Source organism: Orbicella faveolata, unplaced genomic scaffold (genome assembly GCF_042242905.1).
Source record: "Orbicella faveolata isolate gen_17 unplaced genomic scaffold, um_ofav_v1 contig_24, whole genome shotgun sequence".
Lineage (NCBI taxonomy): Eukaryota > Metazoa > Cnidaria > Anthozoa > Scleractinia > Merulinidae > Orbicella > Orbicella faveolata.
The window spans coordinates 27516170-27540041 of NW_028301552.1; the positions used below are offsets into that span (position 1 = coordinate 27516170).

Consider the following 23872-nt stretch of genomic DNA (forward strand, 5'->3'; position numbering starts at 1 on the left):
TTATAATAGGCGTTTTGTAAATCATCTTCAGCAATGGCTGATTTTGGATAAGACTCCATTTTTTGAGTACTTATGTTTCAACTTGTTTCCGTTGTTTTGGGGCCGTTTTGGGGCCGTTTCAAGGCGATTTCAGTGAGTTTTATTTTTACTGAACGGCCCGAAACGCCACGGGAACACAACCAGCCCACAGAAGAGTCCAAAGTAAGTCGTTTATATTGGATTGCTTTTCCATATTTCGAATTGTTATGAAACATCGTTACACTCCCATTCTAACTGTTATATTTCCACAGTGTTACGCGACTGAATGTAAGTTATTATAATGTTGACGGATCCCAAGGAGCTTGCGAGACCTGTGGCTGTCGTCGCTTTTTGCCCACCACTAAACTCGCACTAATATCGCGTTACAGGTCTCACAGTCCTCGTCACGTCACTGACATCTCTATTAGACCATTCCGTGTTTAAAGCAAACTCAGTTGGTACCGAAGGTTTATCAGTTCAGAATCACCCAAAATATTATGTCCAGAACAGTAAATAAAAGGTTTGAGGTCACGGAAACAGTTCATTTTGACAATTTATCCCACTTTTCTTCTTCCAATTATCTTTCGAGACTTTCCGTCTCTTCGACCATTATTTCAGAATCACCTCAGTTAAGATGTAGTCTGGGTTATTTGTTACATAAGCCTAAGAGCTCGGGTTAGAATCAGAGGATATTGCATGGCAAGTTCTCTTTAGGGTTCTTTCATAATCCTTTGTGTATGCTACTTCATTTGTCTTCCTGGTTCTTTCTCTTCCACGCTTCAATCTTTTCTCTTTCTAGCCTTTCTTGTTCTAGAAGTCTTGGATCAGGAGGTGCAACAAAATCTTGCCACTTTTTCTGTTGATAAAAAGCCAGACGCTATTTGCAACCATGAAATTCTTAGGTATAGTACTAACATAACTACTATTGCTACTCTGACCTGTAAAACAACGCCAAAATGCGCAAAGATACATGTAATAACTCCTTGATTCCTGTTCAGAATTTACTCCCGTTTCACTTTTCTGCGATCTTGTTTTGTCGGTCTTTAAATTTTTAAGTGCAGGTTGCCAGTATCTGTTAAGTCGCTGCGACCACTAGACATTTTTCAACAAGGATTTACGAGCATTTGTGCTCAGACCAGAATTCTCAAGTTAGCAAACTTTAGCAAACAAACTTTTATTTGCCCAAGCTCAAACCCATGACCTCCTGTTATAGTCGACTGGCTGAACAACTAGTGGCAGAATGGAGCCCTGGGGCCCGTTTCTCGAAGGTCCCGAAAGTTTTCGCACCCGGGAAGCCATAGCAAAATCTCAAACCTTATGATTACAGAGCTGTTTTATTCACGTATTCTTAATATGATCAGAAGTTGTCTTCTTGCATACAAGAAGTTTCAGGCGTACACACCTTTCTGTTTTTGTGACGATAAGTTTTCTCGGTGAACTACTGTGACGATAGGTTTTTCCTGCAACACTGTAAATCTCGGACTGAACGGACACTTGAACTGACAACTGGGGGAATCTAACTCTGGAGAGCACTGCTTTGCTGCGGGAACGGAAATTCGTCACGATTTCCTGGTACACGAGGATCTACTTCAATGGTCTTCACTACGGACGTCAAGGAAGAGACATAACTTGGTCCAACAGTAGTTTATTCTGCACTCTAATGTCGAGGGTGAAACTGACATACTCGGCGGAGTAGCCGCTGTAAAATCGTAACGATGTAGCCGATGTAATCGATGTAATCGAAAAAGCTTTACAAACGTACTTGCTTATATATCATCCTTTACACGTCAAGTGTTTACAATATGCTAATGTAACTTCAAGTAAACAATACGAGCGGAAAGTACTTAATTAAGATAGCGAATTCTAATCAACACCACGAGGCTTCCAAAATTAAAAATAGAGTGCTAGGATTAAAATTACACAGGCTGGGATTAAGATAGAACAAACTTAGGAAATTAAAAGCGAGATACTTAAATTTGAAATTCTAAATTGGTGTTACCGACAGCAAGGAAAAATTATCCTATGAATAGAAAGCATTAAAACTCCATTAGTGAAAAGTAGTTCAGCTGGCTAACCTCCGAGAAAACTAATAAAACTTCATTAGTGAAAAGTAGTTCAGCTGGCTAGTTTCTGGGGGAACGGAAGGTAGATTTCAATAATAAAAAGAAACTCAAATGACCCGATAACGAACTACTTGTCTTCCAAATGAAAGTTAGTGAAACAGCGTTGCACACACTCAGGTATACAAAGAATCGGCAAAGTACAATGAAGAGCAAAACTTAAGATCTCTAGCTGTAAACTGAAAAGAGGTTACTGTCGGTGTTTTCTATAATTTTTCAAATAATAAAGAACTGTCTGTGGAACGGCGAATTTTCTCATAACATTCCTCCCACCTTTAAATCGAGACCTCCTGGTCGAGCAAGAAGTATAAAAGGAATTTAGAACTCAACTTGACTATCTGAACATGGTTTACAAGCGTTAAAATGGTCTCCAGAAAATTCCTAAAAATCTTTCTTGGTATTTTAATATTCCTCATCAAATTTCTTTCCATTAGCTTGTCTCTTTTGGAAAAACTGTCTACTTGTCTACTTCGACACTGAAATCTCTCCTATAATCTCATTTCTGTGAGGATATATCATTCTCATTAACCTGTTTGTCTATATGCGTCAATCATGCGTTACTTCTCCAATGTCATCAACACCTCTTCCTCTCTCAAAATTCCTGGTAAATGGTAAACTGGCTCTCTTGATTCTTTACATTTCGGTAGACATGAATCTCTTGTGGTAACCTAGAACTGTTTTCTTTGCTTGAAGACATAGCCTTTAAGGTTTTCTGAACATCAACGGTTTCAAAGAGCGATACGGCTCACTTCAACGTTTTAGCTCTCGATACGTTTCTTTCATTTTGGGCTTCACTCTGGTCAGATCTCTTGCGATTTGCTGGGCTAACTGGGGTACAAAGTTCGTGAACACCTTGAAGGATATCATTGGGGGTTTCCTGGATGAAGAACTTGGGCAGTTTCTGAATAACGGGCTTGTCGTTGTTTTCCGTGGGTGGCGTGCATGAAGCAGTCAGTAGGTATAGGACAATGAGCAGCAAAAGTAGCAGTGACTGGTGAGAAAACATCAATTTGCTCTTTTCATTGCGTTGAACAAATTTGGACTCTAAAATCTCTGGGAAAGGCGATAGATTTGCATAACTGGCCAGAGTGTTCTTTTCTTTCAAGTTATGCTGGGAAAGGAAGGTTCCCATCACTGGCACATTCTCTGTGCTGCCTTGTTCTCCAACGTATCCTGTTCCTTTGAAGGAAAGAGTACCGTCTACCAGATCAATAAGGGCTCCGTTCTTTCTGTAGAAAATCTCGACCGAGAATAGCATCGTAGGTCAGGTTCTGCATGACATGAAACTCACAGGTATATTCTGTTGCTTGCAACTGTAAAGGTATCGTAATCTTTCCTAAGACTGGGACTTTCTCTCCGCTTACTGTCTGGACAGCCGATAAGGAACCTTCGCTCATATTAGGCGGGAATTGACCACAAATCTTCGTGAAAAACTGTTCGTTTATGGCTGATACGCACGCTCCAGTATCCACGAGTAACTGAACTGCTTGGCCTGCTATTTCACCTTCTGTAGTTAGATCACTGCACTTTAGCTTGAAATCCTTTTTACCAGACGAGAAATCGTTGCTTGGCTGAGCTGCTGACTTCGATTGACCGTGGTTTGTTGCGGGCAAAGGTACTTGCTTATGTGAGATTTGTGGTTGTCGCTTATTGGCTCTTGTCAGCTTCACTTCTTGTTGTGATTGTGTTGTACTTGCTGCATTTTCCTGGCTGTTTGTCTTGTCTTGCTTTGGTAGCGCGGTTAACACACGATCTAACGAGTTTTCTTCTCCTTCAAATGTTAGGTTGCAAGTGCGTACTGGCTGACAGGAGGTTTGTTCAGCTGATCCTGAACTCCTTACTTTGTTGTCAGGGTAATTTAGAACTCGCTGGGCATACTGAGCATCTAATGCGGACGAACGCGCCGAGGGATGAGTTGTCAGACGCTGATTTTCTTCCTGATTGTAATTCGCATGGTACTCTTGGCTCCCTTCTTGGTTCTGGTACGGGCTTTCTGGCTGGTAATAATAGTAACAGTTATATTGGATATGGCCAGTGCGTCCACACCTATAGCACACGGTGCGGTTACGTCGGGCGAGGCGGTCCATGCGATTTACTCGTTGGTTTAGATTTTCTAAACCGTTTTCCATTCGGCGAATTTCTATCAGCAACTCCGACGTCTCTCTATTGTTGGCTTCTGAAAACGCGGCGATGTTACCTGTATTTCCATCTCTGACGTGACTTCCGTCAAATTTTCTTGATACTTTTTCTCCAACTTTGAGTTTCTCCAACTTTGTTTGCAACTCTAGTGGTTGCTGATTGCTTGGGTTACCTGCGAAGCCTGACTTGGGTAGTTCACCTTTATAGATATCTCGTTTAAACTGTTCATCAATTACTGACACGCCTGCTCCGGTATCTACGAGTAACTTAATATCTTGACCATTTAGCTGGGCGGTGACTGTTAGGTCACGTGGCTTAGCTTGATTATTTGTAGTGTGACACTGTTCATCGGTTAAAGGTGAAGTTTCACGTTTTGTCTGGACAGGGTCTGGCTTATGGTTAGGCAAGCTGTCATTGTTGACTTCAGTGGATTCTCTTCCGGCGGAAGTACTATGTTTTGGCTGAGAGGGATCTGGAACCGAGGGATTCCCGATGTTCCCGTCCGTGCACAGGTCAACAATAACATCCGTATCTGCTGTAATTCTGGTTTTGGTACGGCGTACAGCGTTAGGAAATGGGACATGTTTTTTCTGACTCTGTGGTGAGTTACTCCTCTGGTTTCCGCTGAGTTCGTTCGGTTTCAGTGGACTAGCGACCAGGTGCTGACGTATTTCCGGTTCGGGCTTAGTTTCCAGGTTTCCAGGCAACTCGCGCTCGGGACGGGCAGCGGTTGTTACTTCACCAGTTGCTTTGTTTTCATTATTCGGCTCCATTGTTCGTTGACCACTTTCGGAGTGTGGTTTTGATACTTCAATAACCACAGTTGGCGACTGGTTTTCCTTTACTTGACCTTGCTGGAACACTTCTGGGACCAAGTGAGACGTATTTGGCAACTGCTGAGATAGTTCCTTGCCAATTTGCGATCCGACATCGCTCCAGTTTATTCTTGGAAACTCGCCTCCTTCTTTTGGAATTGTCTGGTGAATTGTATTTTGTTCTAGCGGAGCGACGAAACTATCCTCGTAATCTCCATCATCGAGCACGGCCATTCGCGGGCCACTTGCATTGAACTGAGAAGGCAATTCGCTCCGTCGTTGGGATTGATTGTAGCCTGAGCGGGAAGGATAATTTTCACTTGTTTGACGTCGCTGCTGGTTCGGCTGGAATCGGTCGTAGTTACTGGTTTCTCGTGAAGACCTCTGGTTACAGTTTTGTTGAATATGTCCAACTCTTCCACAAGTATAACATATGGGTCGACCTTCTCGTGTTCGTTGTCTTGGCTGATCAACCTGATTTGGCGGATTTCGTCGAGCCAGCCCTTTAATCCGAGCATCCATCTGGCGAGAAAGTTCTTCTAACTTATCTTCCATTCGTCGAATTTCGCGCATGAAATCCGGATTTTCCCTCTTGTTGGGTTCTGCATACGCTGCCAGGCTCGCTGTTTTTGTTTCTGTGATTGGACCAGCTGGTTGTCTCGTAGCTTTATCAATCAATCCGTTAAGCCTTGACACTAAGGATTGTATCTGATCGTCCCCTGTCTTGGTATTCTGTCCGTTAATGAGGACATCGAGCTTAGTTAAAATCGCGTTGTCGTCCTTGACAGCTTTCTGGCTTAGTAAGTTAGCAATAAGTTCGTGTTCAGTTGCGGCACCAGCGGCTGACGATTGAGGAGCTCGAGAAATGGATTCTGCAAATCGGGCGGCTTTCTCGGCTTCGGCAAATGTTTTCGGTTCCTTCATGTACACAAGCTGGCGGATTTCGGGACGCAAACCTTGCAAAAAATATGTCATCTTCTCCTTGTTTGTTAAGCCAAGGCGGCGGAATTTAGTACAGATATCCGTTAGGTAATGATCCAGAGTTTCACTAGGAGCTTGTCGCCTATTCAGCAGATATTCTCTCTGACCATAGCCGTGATCCTTGCTGGAGTAGTGTTCTATCATGATTCGCTTTACGTTCTCGAGCGTGTCCTTCTCGTCTGGGGTTAAATCGCTGTAGAAGTCCTTGGCTGGTCCGGCTAGATGTAGCACCAATTCTGTTAACGCACTCTCGCTGTCCAGGGGGATGCGTCTCCGTTTTAAACGGTTCTCGAAGACTTCGAACCATTCAACAACGTCATCTCCATCCAAACCACGGAAAGGTTGTATCCTGATAGTTTCTGGAACAACTATGGACGTCTGTTGTTGCTGTCCAATCCGTTGTAGAGCTTCGGTCAAAGTTTGAATTAACTGTGGATCCATAACTTCTTCTGGTTCTGGTTTATAGGGTGTACGGGATCCTTCGTCACTCTCCTCTTCTTCGCTGTCTTCTCTGCTACTACTTGTAGATGGATGTTCAAAACCTTCGTTTCCGATTTCGTCGCTGGAACAAGATCCTCGGCGAGTATTTGTTTTGTTTTGTTTTGATTTTTTATAATTTATGCTATCTCCTACTTGACTGTGACCAGTCAACTGCGAATTAATTAACGGGTTTGAGTTGTATGCGAAACTCAAGTTCTGTTCTGGATCTGGCTCTTCGTTTTCGGGTTCGCTGATTTCTTCGACTTCTAAAGCAATCTGAGGGCCAATCTGTAACTGCCTGGAGTCAATTGGAGTGAAGTCTTCTAAGGAACTGCTATCGCTTGTTACACGCGGTCCACAGGGAGTGGCTTGTTTTGATGAACTCGGTTGAACAATGGACGACTCTTGGCGTTGATCTATACTGATATTTATGGCTTCTCTGTTCGTACTATCGGCCTGACTTGGACTGGAAAATGCGGTGGACAAACGTGGGCCGTCGCTGGGTTTGCTTGGCTGGATTTCCTCGTTTAAATCTAACGCGTGCGTCGACGACTCGTGGACGACACTTCGATAGTATGGTAATTCACACAACAATGTACAATTCTCTTCTTCTGACAACGAAGCTTGTACTTCTTTATTTACTTTAGGCGTACTGGCTTTAACTACGGGAACGGCTGATTTCCTACTTCGTAAATTATACGGCGAAAGTTTCTTCCTAAAAACTTTCTTCACGGACTTCATATATGAGGACAAAGAATTGATTTTGTACTCACGTTGCTTGAGCGGCTTTTATCCTTTGTTCGCACTCAAGGGATTACAACAACTAGCGTCTTTGGTGAACTTGAATCTGCTCTGGCGCCTTGATAACGTCCTTGGAAGATCCACAAAGTACCACTCTTCTCCAATCACTGTGACGATAAGTTTTCTCGGTGAACTACTGTGACGATAGGTTTTTCCTGCAACACTGTAAATCTCGGACTGAACGGACACTTGAACTGACAACTGGGGGAATCTAACTCTGGAGAGCACTGCTTTGCTGCGGGAACGGAAATTCGTCACGATTTCCTGGTACACGAGGATCTACTTCAATGGTCTTCACTACGGACGTCAAGGAAGAGACATAACTTGGTCCAACAGTAGTTTATTCTGCACTCTAATGTCGAGGGTGAAACTGACATACTCGGCGGAGTAGCCGCTGTAAAATCGTAACGATGTAGCCGATGTAATCGATGTAATCGAAAAAGCTTTACAAACGTACTTGCTTATATATCATCCTTTACACGTCAAGTGTTTACAATATGCTAATGTAACTTCAAGTAAACAATACGAGCGGAAAGTACTTAATTAAGATAGCGAATTCTAATCAACACCACGAGGCTTCCAAAATTAAAAATAGAGTGCTAGGATTAAAATTACACAGGCTGGGATTAAGATAGAACAAACTTAGGAAATTAAAAGCGAGATACTTAAATTTGAAATTCTAAATTGGTGTTACCGACAGCAAGGAAAAATTATCCTATGAATAGAAAGCATTAAAACTCCATTAGTGAAAAGTAGTTCAGCTGGCTAACCTCCGAGAAAACTAATAAAACTTCATTAGTGAAAAGTAGTTCAGCTGGCTAGTTTCTGGGGGAACGGAAGGTAGATTTCAATAATAAAAAGAAACTCAAATGACCCGATAACGAACTACTTGTCTTCCAAATGAAAGTTAGTGAAACAGCGTTGCACACACTCAGGTATACAAAGAATCGGCAAAGTACAATGAAGAGCAAAACTTAAGATCTCTAGCTGTAAACTGAAAAGAGGTTACTGTCGGTGTTTTCTATAATTTTTCAAATAATAAAGAACTGTCTGTGGAACGGCGAATTTTCTCATAACCTTTTAGATACAGATGAACGGAAAATGGCTTTCCGGGCCTGAGGAGTTTCCGGGCTTTCGAGAAACGGGCCCCTGGATAGAGAGCTTGAAACTGTGACTTTTTAGTAGACCAGAACCTTACAACTTGACACTTCCTCCAAAAACAATGAGGGTCATGTTTTTGAGATGTCTAAAAGGTAAGTGTGTATTTGTTATAAACACCTTGTTCTCCCACACATTCTTATCTTGTGTTCATGTACTAGGTGTCAATCAGAATAAAACAATACGAAAAAAATAGAAAAGATGATTCAATCCGATTTCAATTATTTGCGAGGTTTGCCAGTTGATACTAATATAAACGACATAACAATTATCATATAGTGCCCTGAAGGTCAGTGCTTTTTAATTCTCTGCCAACAAAAATTCAAAATTTTAGCATTTTTAGCATATACCTGTATTTCCCTAACTTCTTATTAAATATACAGTCGACTCCTGATAACTCGAACCTTCAAGGGAAATTGAAAAAGGTTCGACTTATAGGGAGTTGAGAACAAATGACCGGAAAAAGGAATACAACGGTGTTTTTAAAATGTTTTTCCATTCATGCAGTGTACATTTTAATCAAATTTAATTACAGAATAGAGAAGTCCAGTGAAAATAAAACCATACATCTCTAAATTACTGTATAAATCGGAACGTAGCGTAATGTGAAAAATATAACAAAGGAAAGCAACAGGGAGAAGCCCAGGAACTGTGAACGGTGCAGGTTTTTTAGAGAGAACAATGGAGGGCTGCTTGTACTGGCTACTGGTACAAAGCTCTCATGCTCATGGTTCGAGTTACAGAGGGTAAAATTATATAGAAAATGACCTGAAGGGAAACAAAAATTGCTTCGAGTTAACGCGAGAATCGAGTTATCGGGAGTGGACTGTAAATTCGATTTTTTACCTATGTATATTTGCAATGTTTATGATTGTAATATTTATTACCAGGGCCCCTCTGGTTGCCAGCCGCAACGCTGAATGGGCCACCCGGCTAAACAAAGTTTTACTTTACTTTACTTTTCTTTACTTTAAGTGTAAAAGAAATTCAAACGAGTTGGAAATCTTTCCTTACCAGCTCCATGTGTAGTGATACACCTGGAGGGATGTTATCTTGTAAATACTGAATGAAGATATCTGACTTCTCTGCTGGAAGCTGTGCAACCTGTGTACAGGAATACAATGTAAACACCAAGGATACTGAACACAAGTTATGCCAACAAATCCTTCACACGGGCTATCAATTTTTCCACAACTCTCATAACAATCATGTTTTTCTGCGTTGTAAGTAGCGAAAGGTAAATACTTAAATGCAAATGACATATTGTCGGCCTTTGTGTGAATCTGACAAGGTATTGTCCTCATTTTAAGTACCTGGAATAATACCTTTTTACAGAGAGGAGGGTGACTGTGTAACGATTTATTCTCTTTGTATAGCTTTGTGTAATTTGATTCCTGGCCTATTCCCCCAGGAGAACAAAATTCATTCTCCTGGGGGGATAGGAGACGATGCAATGTAGGAGTTGATATCATGACGAGGCATACATGAACACCATGACTACAACTATGTTTTAGACATATAAAAATATGGGACAGAGTCTCAGTCCATAAACCCGCATTCAAAAAGAACAAAGCCGATATCCAGCCATCTTGACCGTACAAGCTTGGTCAATAAAGGATTTGTAATATGGCTTTCGGGGGAATTTTTCTGGTGGGACACAGTGGGTAGTCCCAAGCGGGCAACATATCGCCATCTTGTCTGCTCGGGTAGCCAATCACGGCACAGGATTTGGTTAACTTTGCCTGCTCATGGAGCTAAGTCATATAATAAAATAAATTATTGTCCAGGACATTAATTAATGGCGGTAGTTAATGAGATTTTATTACGGGCAACACGTGTATATAATATGTATTGCGGTATTCTGAAATTTCCTGTGACACTGACCTGTATCATCCGGCCATGTTTCTTAAAATGGTATGTCACATTGCCTTTTTTGTAGCTGTCTGGAGGGAAGGCCAGTGTTTGACTGAAGTTCTCTGTTACAAGGTTGAATCTTAAAAGATTACATGTACAATCAGTACCTTATTCTTAATTCTTACTAATTTTCACATGTACTTTATTTCCTGATAATTCAGGAGCTGTATTTTGCATGTATTAAGTTTCAAAATTTCCAGGAAAAACCTGCTCACAAGGAAATCTAGTTTTGCAGTTTTGCTACAGCTTCACTGCAAGGAGCATACAAATGGAAAATTTGATGACTGCACTAATAACCTTTTGACAGATTTACAAGATGAAGATAACAGTGATTTGAATCGGAGGAAGTGTGCTCGGTACCCTAAAGTTGTGTTTTCCACCTGACAGCTCAATTGTTTTCTTTCAAATTTCATGATTTTTTTCCTGCAGAAGCTTAAGTGGTTTTGTTTGGTAAAATGAAGTTACTGTTTTGTATTTCCTACCAATGTACCTCCCCAGTTTGAGACCAGTTTTATTTATTTTCCTTTGTCTTGTGCTCACTGTTATGTAATATATCAGACACAAAAGACCGTGTTTGACCACATTTCCAAACACCGAGAAGAGAGTGGAAAATATGACGCGCAGCGAAGTATTTTTGACGAACTTTGAGGTGTTTGGAAATGTGGTCAAACACGGTCTTGAGTGTTTGATGTATCTTCTGAATCGAAACTAAAACTAAGGAGAAAACGGAGAAATAAATTCGTAAAAATCTATACTAATTAAGATCAGATATCCAAACACCATCACGGTCATGATTTCCTTTGTTGAAACTTGATGAATTGTTAATGAGTTTGAGAAATCTGCATGTAACTTCAAACTATGTTTCAATATTATTTTAAACCAAACGTGAATTTACACCACAACTCAATATTATTGCATTGAAACAACAAATTTGGTAGAACTGCAATTCTCAAGGTCTAAAGGCAACAAAAACTGCTCAAGGTAAAAAGCTGCATCATGAAATTATATTCCACAAACAGGTTTTCTGATGGTAGCAACGAAAGGGCAGTAGTTAGCTCACAACCCATAAGAAACGTGTGATTACCATGGACACATTTTTTGTGAATTTTTTTTATTATTACTTAAAAGGGGCTCTTCATAAATATAATAAAGAAAAGGATAAGTGATCTTACACTGTACAAATGCTAAATCCTCTTGCTAACACAGAACATGCAATACCCTCATAGGATAATCATCACAAAAATGCAATTAAGAGTATGATAGCCAAGCCTAAAAGTTGGGCTCCTAATTGCAATAAGTTTGCCATAAAAAAAAAAAAATTTTCTCTTGGATCAGCTGGAGGAGTGCAACTCTTGATCTCATGTCAAATTCTCCTTTTTTGTACAAGGAAGTGAAAGGTGATTTTCTAGGAGAATCTTGCAGTCTATCAGATGTCACTTAGGGTCTTTTTCCATGTACCCCATCAATTGTGAGCATATATATATATTGTTGTTCAGCATGTGGTTTCACTATTTTTTTTTCCAGTTTCCAAGATTGTAAAATTACATTACATATGCAATATATTAGGAACTTTCCAATCATCTCAATAAGAGATGATTGTGCAAGCCAGGGGTCAAATTGTGCGCTGAAATATTGCCTCTGCATGTACATGTACTCCCTCCTTTTCCCCCACAGTAATATCCTGGCTTGAGTCTGCGATCCAATTGGACAGACAGACGGACGTACAGCCAGTCACTTGACAACCAAATGTTTTAGATCAATGGGTTACCAAATTTTGTTAGGTATGAGGCTCCGCTTGCGTGCCATAGGTGCACAGGAGCTCCACTTTTAAATAAGTAAATAAACACAAATGTCTAGTCTTCATGGTTCAAGAGAGAGTAGCAAACTACAGTAAACCTTATACATTATTAAGCAATACTTAATAACAAGTGAACATACTTCTTGTTAACTTGTAGTTTCATCATCTTGCATGCACTGATTACAAACTGACAGTAATGATCCAGAACACCATCATCCAAACCTTCTAGCGTGATCAGCAAATTGGAATATGCCAGGGGACTTTCCTGCGACTGTCAAGACAATAAATTAAGTATTGTTGAAATATTAATAATAACAAATGATTCAAAGTAATTATAACTAAAAGTCCATTTAAACAAAGACCATAAAATCCCATTTTTTTTCCTGCTCTTCCCCTTGCGCACAACTTGCGCTTCATGCTCGCCTTTCTTTTCCCCCTCCCTTTTTTGCCTCCCTTTTGCTTCTGTTCACCTAAAATACACAAAAAGATTATGCATGTTCTGCAGGCTATGTTAAAGCCCCCTGGTTATACCCCCCCCCCCCTCTGAATATAAGCCCTTCTATTTGCTAACAAAGATATTATCCTGGATATAAGCCCCTCCTGGATATATGCCCATCTAATGTAAAAGTGTATTCCTTTTACATTTCTTTACAAACAACAAAATTTTTAATAATTGAAAGTTATAGGCTAACAGGGTAATAGGGCAATAATAGAGTTATAGGGTAGTAGGGTAATAGTTCTAAATGCAATGGTATGTTAACTTTAATTCGTTTCTAAGATACATTTTATCTCATCATTCCAAAACATTTTTTTTTTTTTCGCTTATATGCCCCCCCCCCCCCCTCCCCTGCATATGAGCCCTCTCCAAAAACCCCTTAATGAAGTTATATAAGCCAAGGCTTTAACTTGGGATTTTAGAGTAAAAAATAAAGAAGCCATACTTTTACACTGTCAAGAATGAGAAATGAGAAAAACTTTGAATTGAGTGACACACAAGTGAAAGAGTGACACAAGTTTCGACATTTCTTGACTGTTCCCAACAACTAGATTGTTGTCGAGGAAAAGGTCGTTGCTATTCATTGTGGTACATGCAATAATAAAGTGTATTATCATTTGTCTCATGATGTAGACACTTGAGATATAGATCGCGATCTACATCTCAAGTGACTACATCATGAGACAAACGATGATACACTTTATTATTTTAACTAGATTGTTTCTTGTTTGACAAACAATGTAACATATGGCTGTGGCTTCATTACTTACTTCACGATATAAGTTAAATTTGGAAAAAAGTAGTTCAGCATGGACAGTTTGTCCCAGAGAAACCAGAATTCAAAGGATAATCTCTACCTCTAGAGTATGGAGTACATTAACACTCAACTATGTCTCCTTGGTGTCCTTATTAAATCAGTTCAACAGCAATATGATAAAACATGATTTTCAACCAATCAGAGAAAGAGTGGAATGTAGTCTACAGTATACTGTCAGTAACAGTATAAAACAAATGTAAATGTGCAGATAAATATTTTGAAAATTGTATTTTTTTTGCTCCTGCGAGGTTGCAGCAGATTTTGGTTGATATCTACAGGGTAGGTTTTTACATTATTTCAAGCACCAAAACTCAGTCTTATTAACAAGAAGGTTGTAATAAAGATATCATTCTAAATAAATAAAGATATCATTCTAAATAAACTGATAAAATTAAAGAATTAATTGTAACTACCTCAGTTTCTGTTTTTGTTGCAAACTTACACCTGTTCCCTTTCATCTGTGGTAGAAGTGATCTGAATGGTGAATCTAACAATAAAATACAGATGTCACAGATAAGTGTACTTCATATGTACATGTACAACTGTAGTTCAAAATTTAAGGAAAAGAGAAAAAACTTTAAAGGCAACCTCCCACAGCAAATTGATGTCAACCTATCACAAATGAATTCTAAATTCCAGTTCTTTTTTAACAAGTGGAATAAAATTTTAAATCCAAGAGAAATTGTATGCAAATATTGCCTATACAGTTTGTATTCTATTTTAAATTCCCCACATATTGCTATAAGTTTGAGCATCTGTCAGGTTTTTTGGTTGCAACTATTGTCAAGAATCAAAGTTCTTTTGCAAGGAACTATCACAGCAACCAAAACACATCGTAGTTAGTCAAAATGATATTGAACTGAAATATGTTATTTTTGTATATGTTTTTCTCCGTACTTTTGTTGCCCATTGTGGCAGACCATTCCATTAGCTCGTCTTACATGTCTTTCAAGGCAATACTTGAGCCACATCACAACAAAAGTAAGTTCTGAAACTATGGAATTTGATTCAGCAGCTCAGAGTTAACATGCCAAAATTTAACTTTAAAGGGTTATTAATGCCTTGTACATGCCAGTAGCCACGTTCATGCCAAAAGATTTGTTGGGAATCTTTTCCCTCAGTTTATATACATGTATATCATTTCAAATTAAGAGCCTTTAAGGCTGACTTTCACATCTGCAACATATAACAACCCACAGTTGTCATGTTTTTCAATATACATGACATTTAACATGCAAGTATATTGAAGACAGTCACTTTATATGACTATAAAATGAGTATGTGCTAACTCTGATTGTCATGCCTTCTGCGTACCTGATTTAAGCCAATATGCCAATGAATGGCTCGTACAGGAAAGTGTTAACCTATAATCATGACAAAATAGCTATTCAGTGAAACACAGTCAAACATTAGTAATGCATGTACCAAAGACATAATTTTAAGTGTCTATATGATGTGAGGAGTGAGATTATTAAGATGTAATGGGTGTGGTGTGAAAGAGGACAGTTTAAAGATAAACAGTAAGAGTTAAAAGTCAGAGATGAGGAAGGGTTATGGATAAGGGATGACTTGACAAGGATGGATTCAACTGATAAGACAATTTTTTAGCCCAGTGTTACATCATGTTCCATTGGGATCAACCATTTTAATCGCAACCAGTTTGGGTTGATATGCTTGACGTTTCTCAATAGAACACTTTTCCAACCATTTTCGGTTGAAACACCGTAACTCCTGAAAATGGTCCTTACGCGAGCTACAATCATGCTGTATGATCACATAAATGCTTTTTCAACCATTTAAACCTGGTTTGAGGCCTGTTGAAAATGTTCATGAACCAAACTAACTGAAAACAGTTTTTCCTAATAGAACACGAAAAAGCCCAACAGTTCATCCACATAAAACACAACCTTAATATTCTTGCAACCACTCCAAGGTTTGGCAGGTTTTATCAGTTCTAAAAGACAAATTCTTAGTCCTAACTCACCTGGAAACAGAACCAATATGGTGACTTGTAAAAATACCCCTGGATACACATCTTGCAACTAAATTCATCTGTAGGCAAAAGTTAAATAATTTATTTTATTTTTTTATTTTTTTTTTTATTTATTTGCAATAACACAAGGGAAACCAATGCTTACTTACAACACTAACTCTATTTACATTATATTGCTCTAATTATTTACACTATTTAAATTACAATAACTAAACGACTTACATTACTAACAAATACAGTTACACGACTTACACAATTAAGAAATACAGTGACGACAAGGGGCAAAGAAAAAAAAAAAAAACTGAGAAGAAAAATAGCTAGTTATCATTACAGCTTGAGGTTGTAGTACAGAAACATAAAAAAACAGACCAAAGGCATGTGGTACATTAAAAGTAAAATGAGTTATGCATCTGACAGGAGATTAGAAATAGATTAATGGGTAGGAGATAGATAACCCTACAGAAAATATAATCTAAAATATTAATTAAATCCTCATGTATCCTGTAAGAGGTTTCCATTTCTTCGTGTCTCCACTTTTTGTTTCTATCTCATATTGTAATTTTAGTGTGCATATGAAAAGCGTAAGATTTGGATGATCATTTTTTGTTTTAGCGAGCCATATGTGATATCGTGCTAAGAGAAAGCAGTAATTTATAAGAAGCGCAAATTGAGAGATATCTGGCCTCAGACCCAAAGCAGTAATATTTGTCAAAGCATAATCTCTAGGAAGTAAATTTAAGTTTTTCAGCCATTCAGTAAGTTTATTCCAAAAGTGAGATGTTTGACGGCATGACCAAAAAAGATGAATTATTGACTCAGAGGAGGTGTGACAAAAACTGCACTTTTCATCGCCCTGTAGACCTATTCTAAATAAAAAGTTATTGGTTGGTACACGTCTATGTAAGAATTTAAACTGAAACTCTATCAGCTTAGTGCTCTTTGTGCATTTTTTAGCTAAAAGATAGGCAGCATTCCAATTTATGTTGTCATTTATTGGTAGGCCACAATCCTCTAGCCACTTCTTTTGATTTGACTCTGGGGTTAAACTCTTGTTACTAATCAGTTTTTTATATATTATTGTAGTTGCTTTTTTGACCTGCAAAATTCTTGTTGTAAGTGGCTCATATTCGTGGTCAGTGTTCTGTAAATCTTGAAAATTAGAATCAGTCCGAAGAGACTTTACAGCCGATATTAATCCGTAGAAGCTGAGAGAGCGAGGGTCTATTTCACACTTACTGCGGAAATCATTTAACGAGAGAAAGTTGTTGTCCGGTCCTAAAAGATGTTTCACCCGAGTTATTCCCTTGGTGAACCAATTTTTAAAAAAAACTGTTTTGTTGGCTATCTTTATTAGGGAGTTATGCCAAAGTTGTTGATCCAGAAAGTGATCTTTCGATGTTATTTCAGGTTCAAAGTTAACTTCTGCCCAGATTCCTAATAGTTCTTTTAAAAAGGCATCCGAAGTTGTTATTGTCGATAAGGTGTCTCTAATGTTGAGGTTGTAGGAAAAAAAGTTTTGACAGCCATATTTTTTTAGGGTTATATCAAAAAAGATTTTCCATTTTCCCTTATTGTTGTTATCTAAATATTTTTTAATCCATGTGGTTTTGAGAGATTTATTGAAGGAACTAATATCAATCATTTTTAGGCCACCACCACCGAAATCATTGATCATTACCTTCCGTTTTATCTTGTTGCCTTTACCATTCCATAGAAAAGTGTAGAGTAAATCATTTATTTCTTTTAAAACCCTGTAGTTTGAGCGAAGAGGCGAGAGTAGATAAACCAATTGGGAGACCACTAGTGATTTGATAACAGTGATTTTCCCTAACAATGTGAGTCGGCGGTATTTCCAGCATCTCAGGATTTCTTTCACTTTTTCAAGTTTCTCATTGTAGTTTAAAGAGGCAGATAGTTCGGGATCTGTTGAAATCCATAGACCTAGGGATTTTACTTTGTCTTTTGGCAATTTAAGCTCTTTTCCTGATAACAGAATTTTATCACTTCCAATACTTGCGCCAATCCATAGAGCTTCCGTTTTCTTATCATTGAGTCTGAGGCCAGAGACTTTGCTGAAATCGTCAAGCATTGCAAGGGATGAAAGGAGAGATTCACGTGACCTGTTAATGTAGTTAAGTGTTACTCAAAAAAATTAATATCCCTCATTCCCTTGAAATAATACATTACCATGTTTTCTTGTTCCAGAAAACCCCTGGGAGATCCTCATAAATAAAGAAACAATTTCTTAACAAAATAATGATATCCAAAGAAAAGTAATGTCTGTATTTTAAAATGGGTTCTGGGGTAAACCATACAGACTATCTATGGGACGTCCTGCAATAAATGGTGGGACCTGGCATTACTTATTTGACTTTAGGTCCATCTTGAAAAACAAACTAAACATATTTCTGATTGATTGACTTTGGTTCTATTAAGAAACTTTTGTTTGTCATGTAGCTTCTGATTAACTTTCTAGTGCAATGTTGTACACACATTGCGTGCTGATATCAGATAAGTACACCATGTACAAGTGTAAGTCAACAAGATTGATACATAAAAAGCAAAAGAAATTAAAGTAGCAAGCTTATGCCCACATATAAGCAATTCTTCAGGAACTGCTTCAACGATCAAGCCATTCGACAGCCTTCTCCACAGACGGTTTTTCCAGTATTTTAATAAGCTTATGCATTTCTACAGAGATTGATGAAGGTTTTGCGAAACGACGAATTTGTTGGCTTAGAATTTTTAGACACTATCTACAAGGGGCAGAACGATCAACATTGCCTGGCAAATATGGAAAATTAAAGAAATTATTTCGATCATTATAACAACTGAAATTCAGACATAATTCAGCAGATTTCGATAACTCACCTTGAACTGCTGACAGTTTGAACACCGCAAGACAATCATTGAAGCCGCCATATTTACTGCTTAGCAACCGTGCCGCTTTTTTGGCGGTATTCCTGCTGCTCTTTCGAGATGTGAGCGTGGGCTCATTCCCCAAGCCGAGTCAGTGGCCTAGCCTGAGAAGTTTTCCCTGGAAAAAAACACATTTGAACAATTATCCTTGACCTCCAGGGATAATTCTGAGGTGAAACTAAAAAGAGCATTGATTATAAGAATAGTGAAGTGAGATATAACTAATTATCAATACGTCAATACGGACAGTAGCTAGTTAACAACAAAACCGTGTCTTAATAAGAAATAACACGCAAACTGCGGTGAATTCTTATGAAGCTACGATGGCCAAAGAAAAAGAGTATTTAAGACCATGTCTGCAAATTTTTGAGGTCAAAACATTTTTTTCTCCGGGAGCAATCTTTGTCCGATCAATCCACATCTATTTTAATCCTATTTCGAGTTTGCTCTACAATTGTGAGAAGTGTCGACTTTCTTTCTGTGCTTTCGGGGTAAGCTGACAAGTGAAGAAGTCCTGTATCGGATAGTTCCGGCCAAATAGTAAAAATTCCGGCTAGAATGTTTACCTTCAACACTCATTTTAGAAAAATTATAATCTTCAGAAACTAAACTCTTTCTGTCGCTAATTTTAACTTGCGTCGAATTTGGGGCTCCGTACGCTTTTCTAGTTGGGTCGCACTCGTTTTTTCGGATCTCTTCCTCGCGTACAGCACTCATACAGGACTTTCTAAGGTCAGTGGCGCGGTGGGCAGTACGGTTCATATAAAAAGTAAAAGTAATGGTCTATTTTTGCTTAAAATTATGACATAGCTGCACTGAAGCTTTAAAAAGGGTACTGTATTTTTTACGGGTTTATTCTGTGCAGCATAATTTGGGTTTAATGCCGAAGCCATCCAGTTATCATTCAGAGTTGAACGGAATAACGAATATCTGAAGACAAAGTGCAAAACTGTTCAAACTGGAAGGTTTTGTTTTTCCAAAGAAAACGTAAGGGTTTTATTACAATCTCAATGTGTTGATTACATTAAAAGACAATTATTACGATAAAAAGATTATCAACTCGTATCTTTGGTACTAAGCCAAAGATACCGGCTTACACCGATCGGAAGTTCATATGGTTACATAAAAACAAAACTGATCTTTAACAACATTGGTTTCCTCTACTGAGACGATCTACAAAAGGCAAAGGCTTTCCAAACGCTAAAACATGCACTTTTTATAACTATAAACTGTGTATAAGGATGTCAGTCGTTTCGCCTGCAAGTCGATTCGCCTACATCGAAGTCGCTTCGCCAACACGATCTGAGTCGATTCGCCTACATTAACTGAGTCGTTTCGCCTACACTTAAGTCGAAAATATATGCGAAGATAGATGAAAATCACTGCCCACGGGAAGCAGAGGAGTTGTATTTGACCGTATTTCTAGTTAAATTCACCGTAAAATTGTAGCGCGAATCAGACAGACGCGTAACACGATGCATGTAAAGTGTAATCCCGATTTTTCGAACCGCAGGGGAAAGGAAAATTGGTTCGAAAAATCATAGATTTCGAGAAACGGGAGTAAAATTACAATGCTCAACTGAGGAGGGGAAACGACTTTTGGTTCGAGTTATTGGAGGGTTCGAGAAATCGGGATTCCACACAGTTTGATCACGTACAGTTACTTGAATCGACAACATACCGATCGTCTGCTCCCTGTCCAGAAGAATTTTTTCTTACACACACATATATCATTTCAAGTTAAAGGTGAATTTTAATTCTCTGTTCTTTTGGTACATGACGAGTTCCCGTTGGTGATCTTCAAGTTTAGTAGCTCGTTTGTTGAGACAGAACGTTCAGCATAGCCGCACCGTCGCTGTGGAATACTCTCCCAAAAAACATTACTATAATTATTGTACGGCCTGTTTGTCAATTTTCAGAATTTTTAGGTAAGTATTTAGTATTTAGTAATAAGCATTTAGTGTAGGCGAATCGACTTCTATACGAAACGACTTGTAGCCGAAACGACCGGCTACCGAGTATAAAGACAAAATGATCAGGTTAACTGTCATAAAGGTGTTTCATATTTTGAGCATAAAACTCGTTTTAAACACTCATTTTCCCGTTGGACCATCATAAGCTGTGTAAGTATCCTCAGGTTTTCCCTCTCAAGGAAAGCTGCTTTGATCTGTATTTCCTGTTCTCGGGCTTTTCTCGCATCTCTCGACTTTTTCGCCGAAGCGTTATTCTTTTTCCTTCGCTCCCAGTAGCTCTCTCTGTCTGTTGGTTCATTATTTGCATCTTCATCTGCCGAAGAATCTTCTTTTCTCTTCTTTACTTTAGGTTCGCCTCTTAGCTCCTCTTGTGCCTGTTGATGGTTAGGGAGTGTTACTTGGAAATTGTTTTCTTTGTTGTCCATGTTGGATAAAGCTTGAGCTGCGCTCTCGAAGGCTGCAATTTCTTCAGTGTAGTACTTTCTCTCGGAGGAGGAACTGCAATCCGTGCTATTTTTAGTGTATAATGAGAAGGGCACTAAGAGTTTCAAGTCTTCTCGCTTAACAAAATTTCCGCCTTCATACATGTATGCAATCGGCCAAGACTTTCTCTCGCACGTTCGGTGCTGACTGCCATCTTGGAGCGACGTCTTGTCTACTGATAGAAACTCATCGCATATCTGACGGACTCTCTTACGCTTGTTTTCTTGACTGTCTTGAAATAAAGCTGTTCTGGCTTCAGCTTTGGTGGATTGAAACATTTCTCGAAAAATGTCAAAATATCTGGAAGATGTGTTAACTTAGTGCAGGATTTGTGAATGTTGGACTGCTGTTCTTGCTTTCTCTCGGCTTCCCTTCTTCATGTTAGTTTGCTGCTTTAGTCGCAAGTCTAATGTGAAGATTGCAGTGTTCTTGGTTTCTTTTTATCCTCTTTGCATCAGTTAACAACGGAAGCTGGGCAGGTGTAAAATTACACGTGAGTTTCTTTTTTGTTATATAACATGAAGGGATAATGCATGTTGAATGAATAAATAAATGAATGAAATACTTTATTTCAGTGTCAATGGTAAGCTTATTTAGCCTAAAAAAAAAACTAATAGGGGACACTATTGATCCTATGAATTGGGGACACTGTTGATCCTGCTAATGTTGTAAGATCACGTACTATTCCAACTTGAACCATAAAACGTATGTTATTAAAGATAACGTGACTTTGCTTTTTGCACATTGTTTATACAATGTTATCAAACAAGCATTTTACAAATAGCTCTCACGCGTCGTAAAAACGTGAGATCGACTTTCTGGAAAAATAAAGGAAAGCATATTTCGTTTAATCTAATTTCCAGCCGCACAACTGATTTCAAACGATGAAAATAACATTTAAAAAACCCTGACAAAAGATATTTAAAGTTGCCTCTTACAGTGAATAAACACATCCCGGGGTGGTGCATTATGGAAAGTAAACTTGATTTGTTTAGTTATATTTAGAAACATTGTTGAAAGCCTTTCACGCAGTTTAACGTGTAAGGGGGCACGACAAACGCATACAAGCAAACAGTTCAAAATAACTTATCTGACGTGCGTTGTTTTCTGATCATTCTGCATGTGTTATGCAACAAGTGTCCATGACTGACATACGTTGCAACACGTGAGTTCAGCATTCAAAAGCAAGGCGAAAACCACATGGGTAACAATCATTGATATTTTTTGCCAGTCCAAACACAGGTATGCGATAGTTAAAATCAAAAAAATAACTGGAAAGTTTACACTCAAAGTTCAATATTTTAATTGGTTAAAATCCACTGAAGGTTGCCTGATTTTAAAACTGAATTTGAAAATCTTCTCGTCCTGGATACTGTGACTAACTCGGTAGTAATTTCTGATACCAGTCTCTCTTTAGGATTTTCACTTACTTCACTCAATATTTTAATATTCAGTAGAAAATGTTATTGTGGTGTAGAAGTTAAGTAAAACGTTGTGAAACCTCAACTTATTTTGTCTGGAGAGCCTAAAGTTATTATTGTACTGAAAAAACATTTATTAGAAGGCTTTCACTTATTTGCAGGTGGGTAGATATATTTTTTAAACGCTCACGTGGAGACGGAAATACCTCGCGACAGAGCAAAAAAGTGTGTTATTACGAATTCATGTCTGTGGGGGATTCTAGACCATTAAAGAAATTGATTAAACTATTACACAATTCCTTGAATCTGATTGGCTATCGTAATTGAAGAGTACTCGAAATTTTGCGTGCGCTGTTTTTTTTAGGCGGTTGTACTCGAAAAGCTTCTTTTTCTCGTCAGTATCTGGCTCAAAGACAAACTCCTTTTGTGATTTGATTTGTCAACACGTTTAACAATGGTTTGTGGTAATTCCTTTGGATTAGCTGGCAACAGGACTAACCGTCCTCTGGTTGTTCTCTCTGTAACTGACACACTCGTGCGGACTGCCGTTATTCGGTCGTCCGACTTTAATCGATAATCGCTCGTATGATCACAGACCGAACTCGACTAATCTCAGTTCTACTGACATAAAACAGTTGATAGGATTAGTTGTCAGTTTCAGAATTAAATTTGAGTCCAACTTTGATCACGGGCGTCTTCTTTGTTCTTTTACCCGCCTTTCTTCGCAGTCACCATGTTTGATCTACTTTCGAGGCTGAGTTTTAACCCCTGTCACCTCTCCCCCCTTTCCAGGGCAGACAAACAGCCCTCTTTAAATTTTGCACCATGATGTTTCTTATTTCCCATTGTGTTTTATAAGAGGCTCAATTTTAAGATTATTTTACATTATGTTATATAACAGGCTCAATTTTTAGAAAACGTGAGTTAGAAGTTAAAACAAAGGAGCCGGAAAAAGGACTTCAAATGACATTTCTTTTTTTAGTTTGACCGTGCAGAGACACACGGCAATCCAGGATTTGATTGTAAATATTCTCCTAATAGCTTTATTCACAAGTGAACTTTCTAAATCATCACGTCCTCCATAAATTGAATGCTCAAGGATCTTTGATATGTTTTCAATCTTATGAAATAGTCGTTTGTAAATAGGTCTGATTCTGGGATTAAAATCTGCATAAAGCGTACTGCTTATCTTGTTTTATTTTTTAACACCTGCGTTCTGTTTTACATTTTTTGCTGAGTGTTAGCTAAGATCAGAGGGGCGTTTTAAAATCAGTATCTTTAAGAGACTTAATTCAAAGCTTCAAAGCCCCAAGAAATGGGAATTTTTTTCAAGAAACATTGTGAAAAGGCCTTCACAAAAACATATACTTACATAAAAGGCAACGCTTGAAGACTCACGCGGGTCGGAGAAATTCACGTGTTCAAACCAACCAGGTGTTATTACGAAATAGTGAAGATAATTAATATTTAAAGCCTGACGTAACCTCAGATATTTTTAATTTCGGTGAAGGTCTGCAAGCTGTCTTCACCTTCGTTTATACACGTA

At 38.5% G+C, this 23872-nt stretch overlaps 2 protein-coding genes and 1 long non-coding RNA gene across 5 annotated transcripts; 1 reads left to right on the forward strand and 2 right to left on the reverse strand.

Annotated features, from left to right (window-relative positions):
- Nucleotides 1–195: 195 nt before the first annotated feature.
- On the reverse strand, nucleotides 196–18529 carry LOC110056880 (small ribosomal subunit protein uS10m-like). 3 transcript variants are annotated; one of them, XM_089292839.1, is made up of 9 exons: nucleotides 18402–18478; nucleotides 17718–17752; nucleotides 15522–15589; nucleotides 14852–14901; nucleotides 13951–14024; nucleotides 12365–12495; nucleotides 10397–10505; nucleotides 9527–9616; nucleotides 196–874 (listed from the first exon to the last, which is right to left on the reverse strand). In XM_089292839.1, the coding sequence occupies exons 2-9, from the start codon at nucleotides 17718–17720 to the stop codon at nucleotides 764–766; spliced, it is 636 nt and encodes a 211-aa protein (XP_089148965.1). In that variant the 5' UTR covers nucleotides 17721–17752; nucleotides 18402–18478; the 3' UTR covers nucleotides 196–763. The 3 variants fall into 3 exon arrangements, 2 of the variants coding, with proteins under 2 accessions (XP_089148965.1, XP_089148964.1); XM_089292838.1 differs by lacking the exon at nucleotides 17718–17752 and having other exon boundaries at nucleotides 18402–18529; XR_016208168.1 differs by lacking the exons at nucleotides 9527–9616; nucleotides 10397–10505; nucleotides 12365–12495; ... (3 more) ...; nucleotides 17718–17752; nucleotides 18402–18478 and adding an exon at nucleotides 1421–7294 and having other exon boundaries at nucleotides 735–874.
- Nucleotides 8278–10307, forward strand: LOC149111180 (uncharacterized). The gene is made up of 2 exons (XR_016208169.1): nucleotides 8278–8358; nucleotides 8439–10307. It is a non-coding gene; the product is annotated as an uncharacterized LOC149111180 (long non-coding RNA).
- An 886-nt stretch (nucleotides 18530–19415) lies between the features above and the next one.
- LOC110056897 (uncharacterized) lies at nucleotides 19416–21383 on the reverse strand. Its single transcript, XM_020763452.2, has one exon. The coding sequence runs from the start codon at nucleotides 21181–21183 to the stop codon at nucleotides 20497–20499; it is 687 nt and encodes a 228-aa protein (XP_020619111.1). The 5' UTR covers nucleotides 21184–21383; the 3' UTR covers nucleotides 19416–20496.
- Between the last annotated feature and the right edge of the window lie 2489 nt (nucleotides 21384–23872).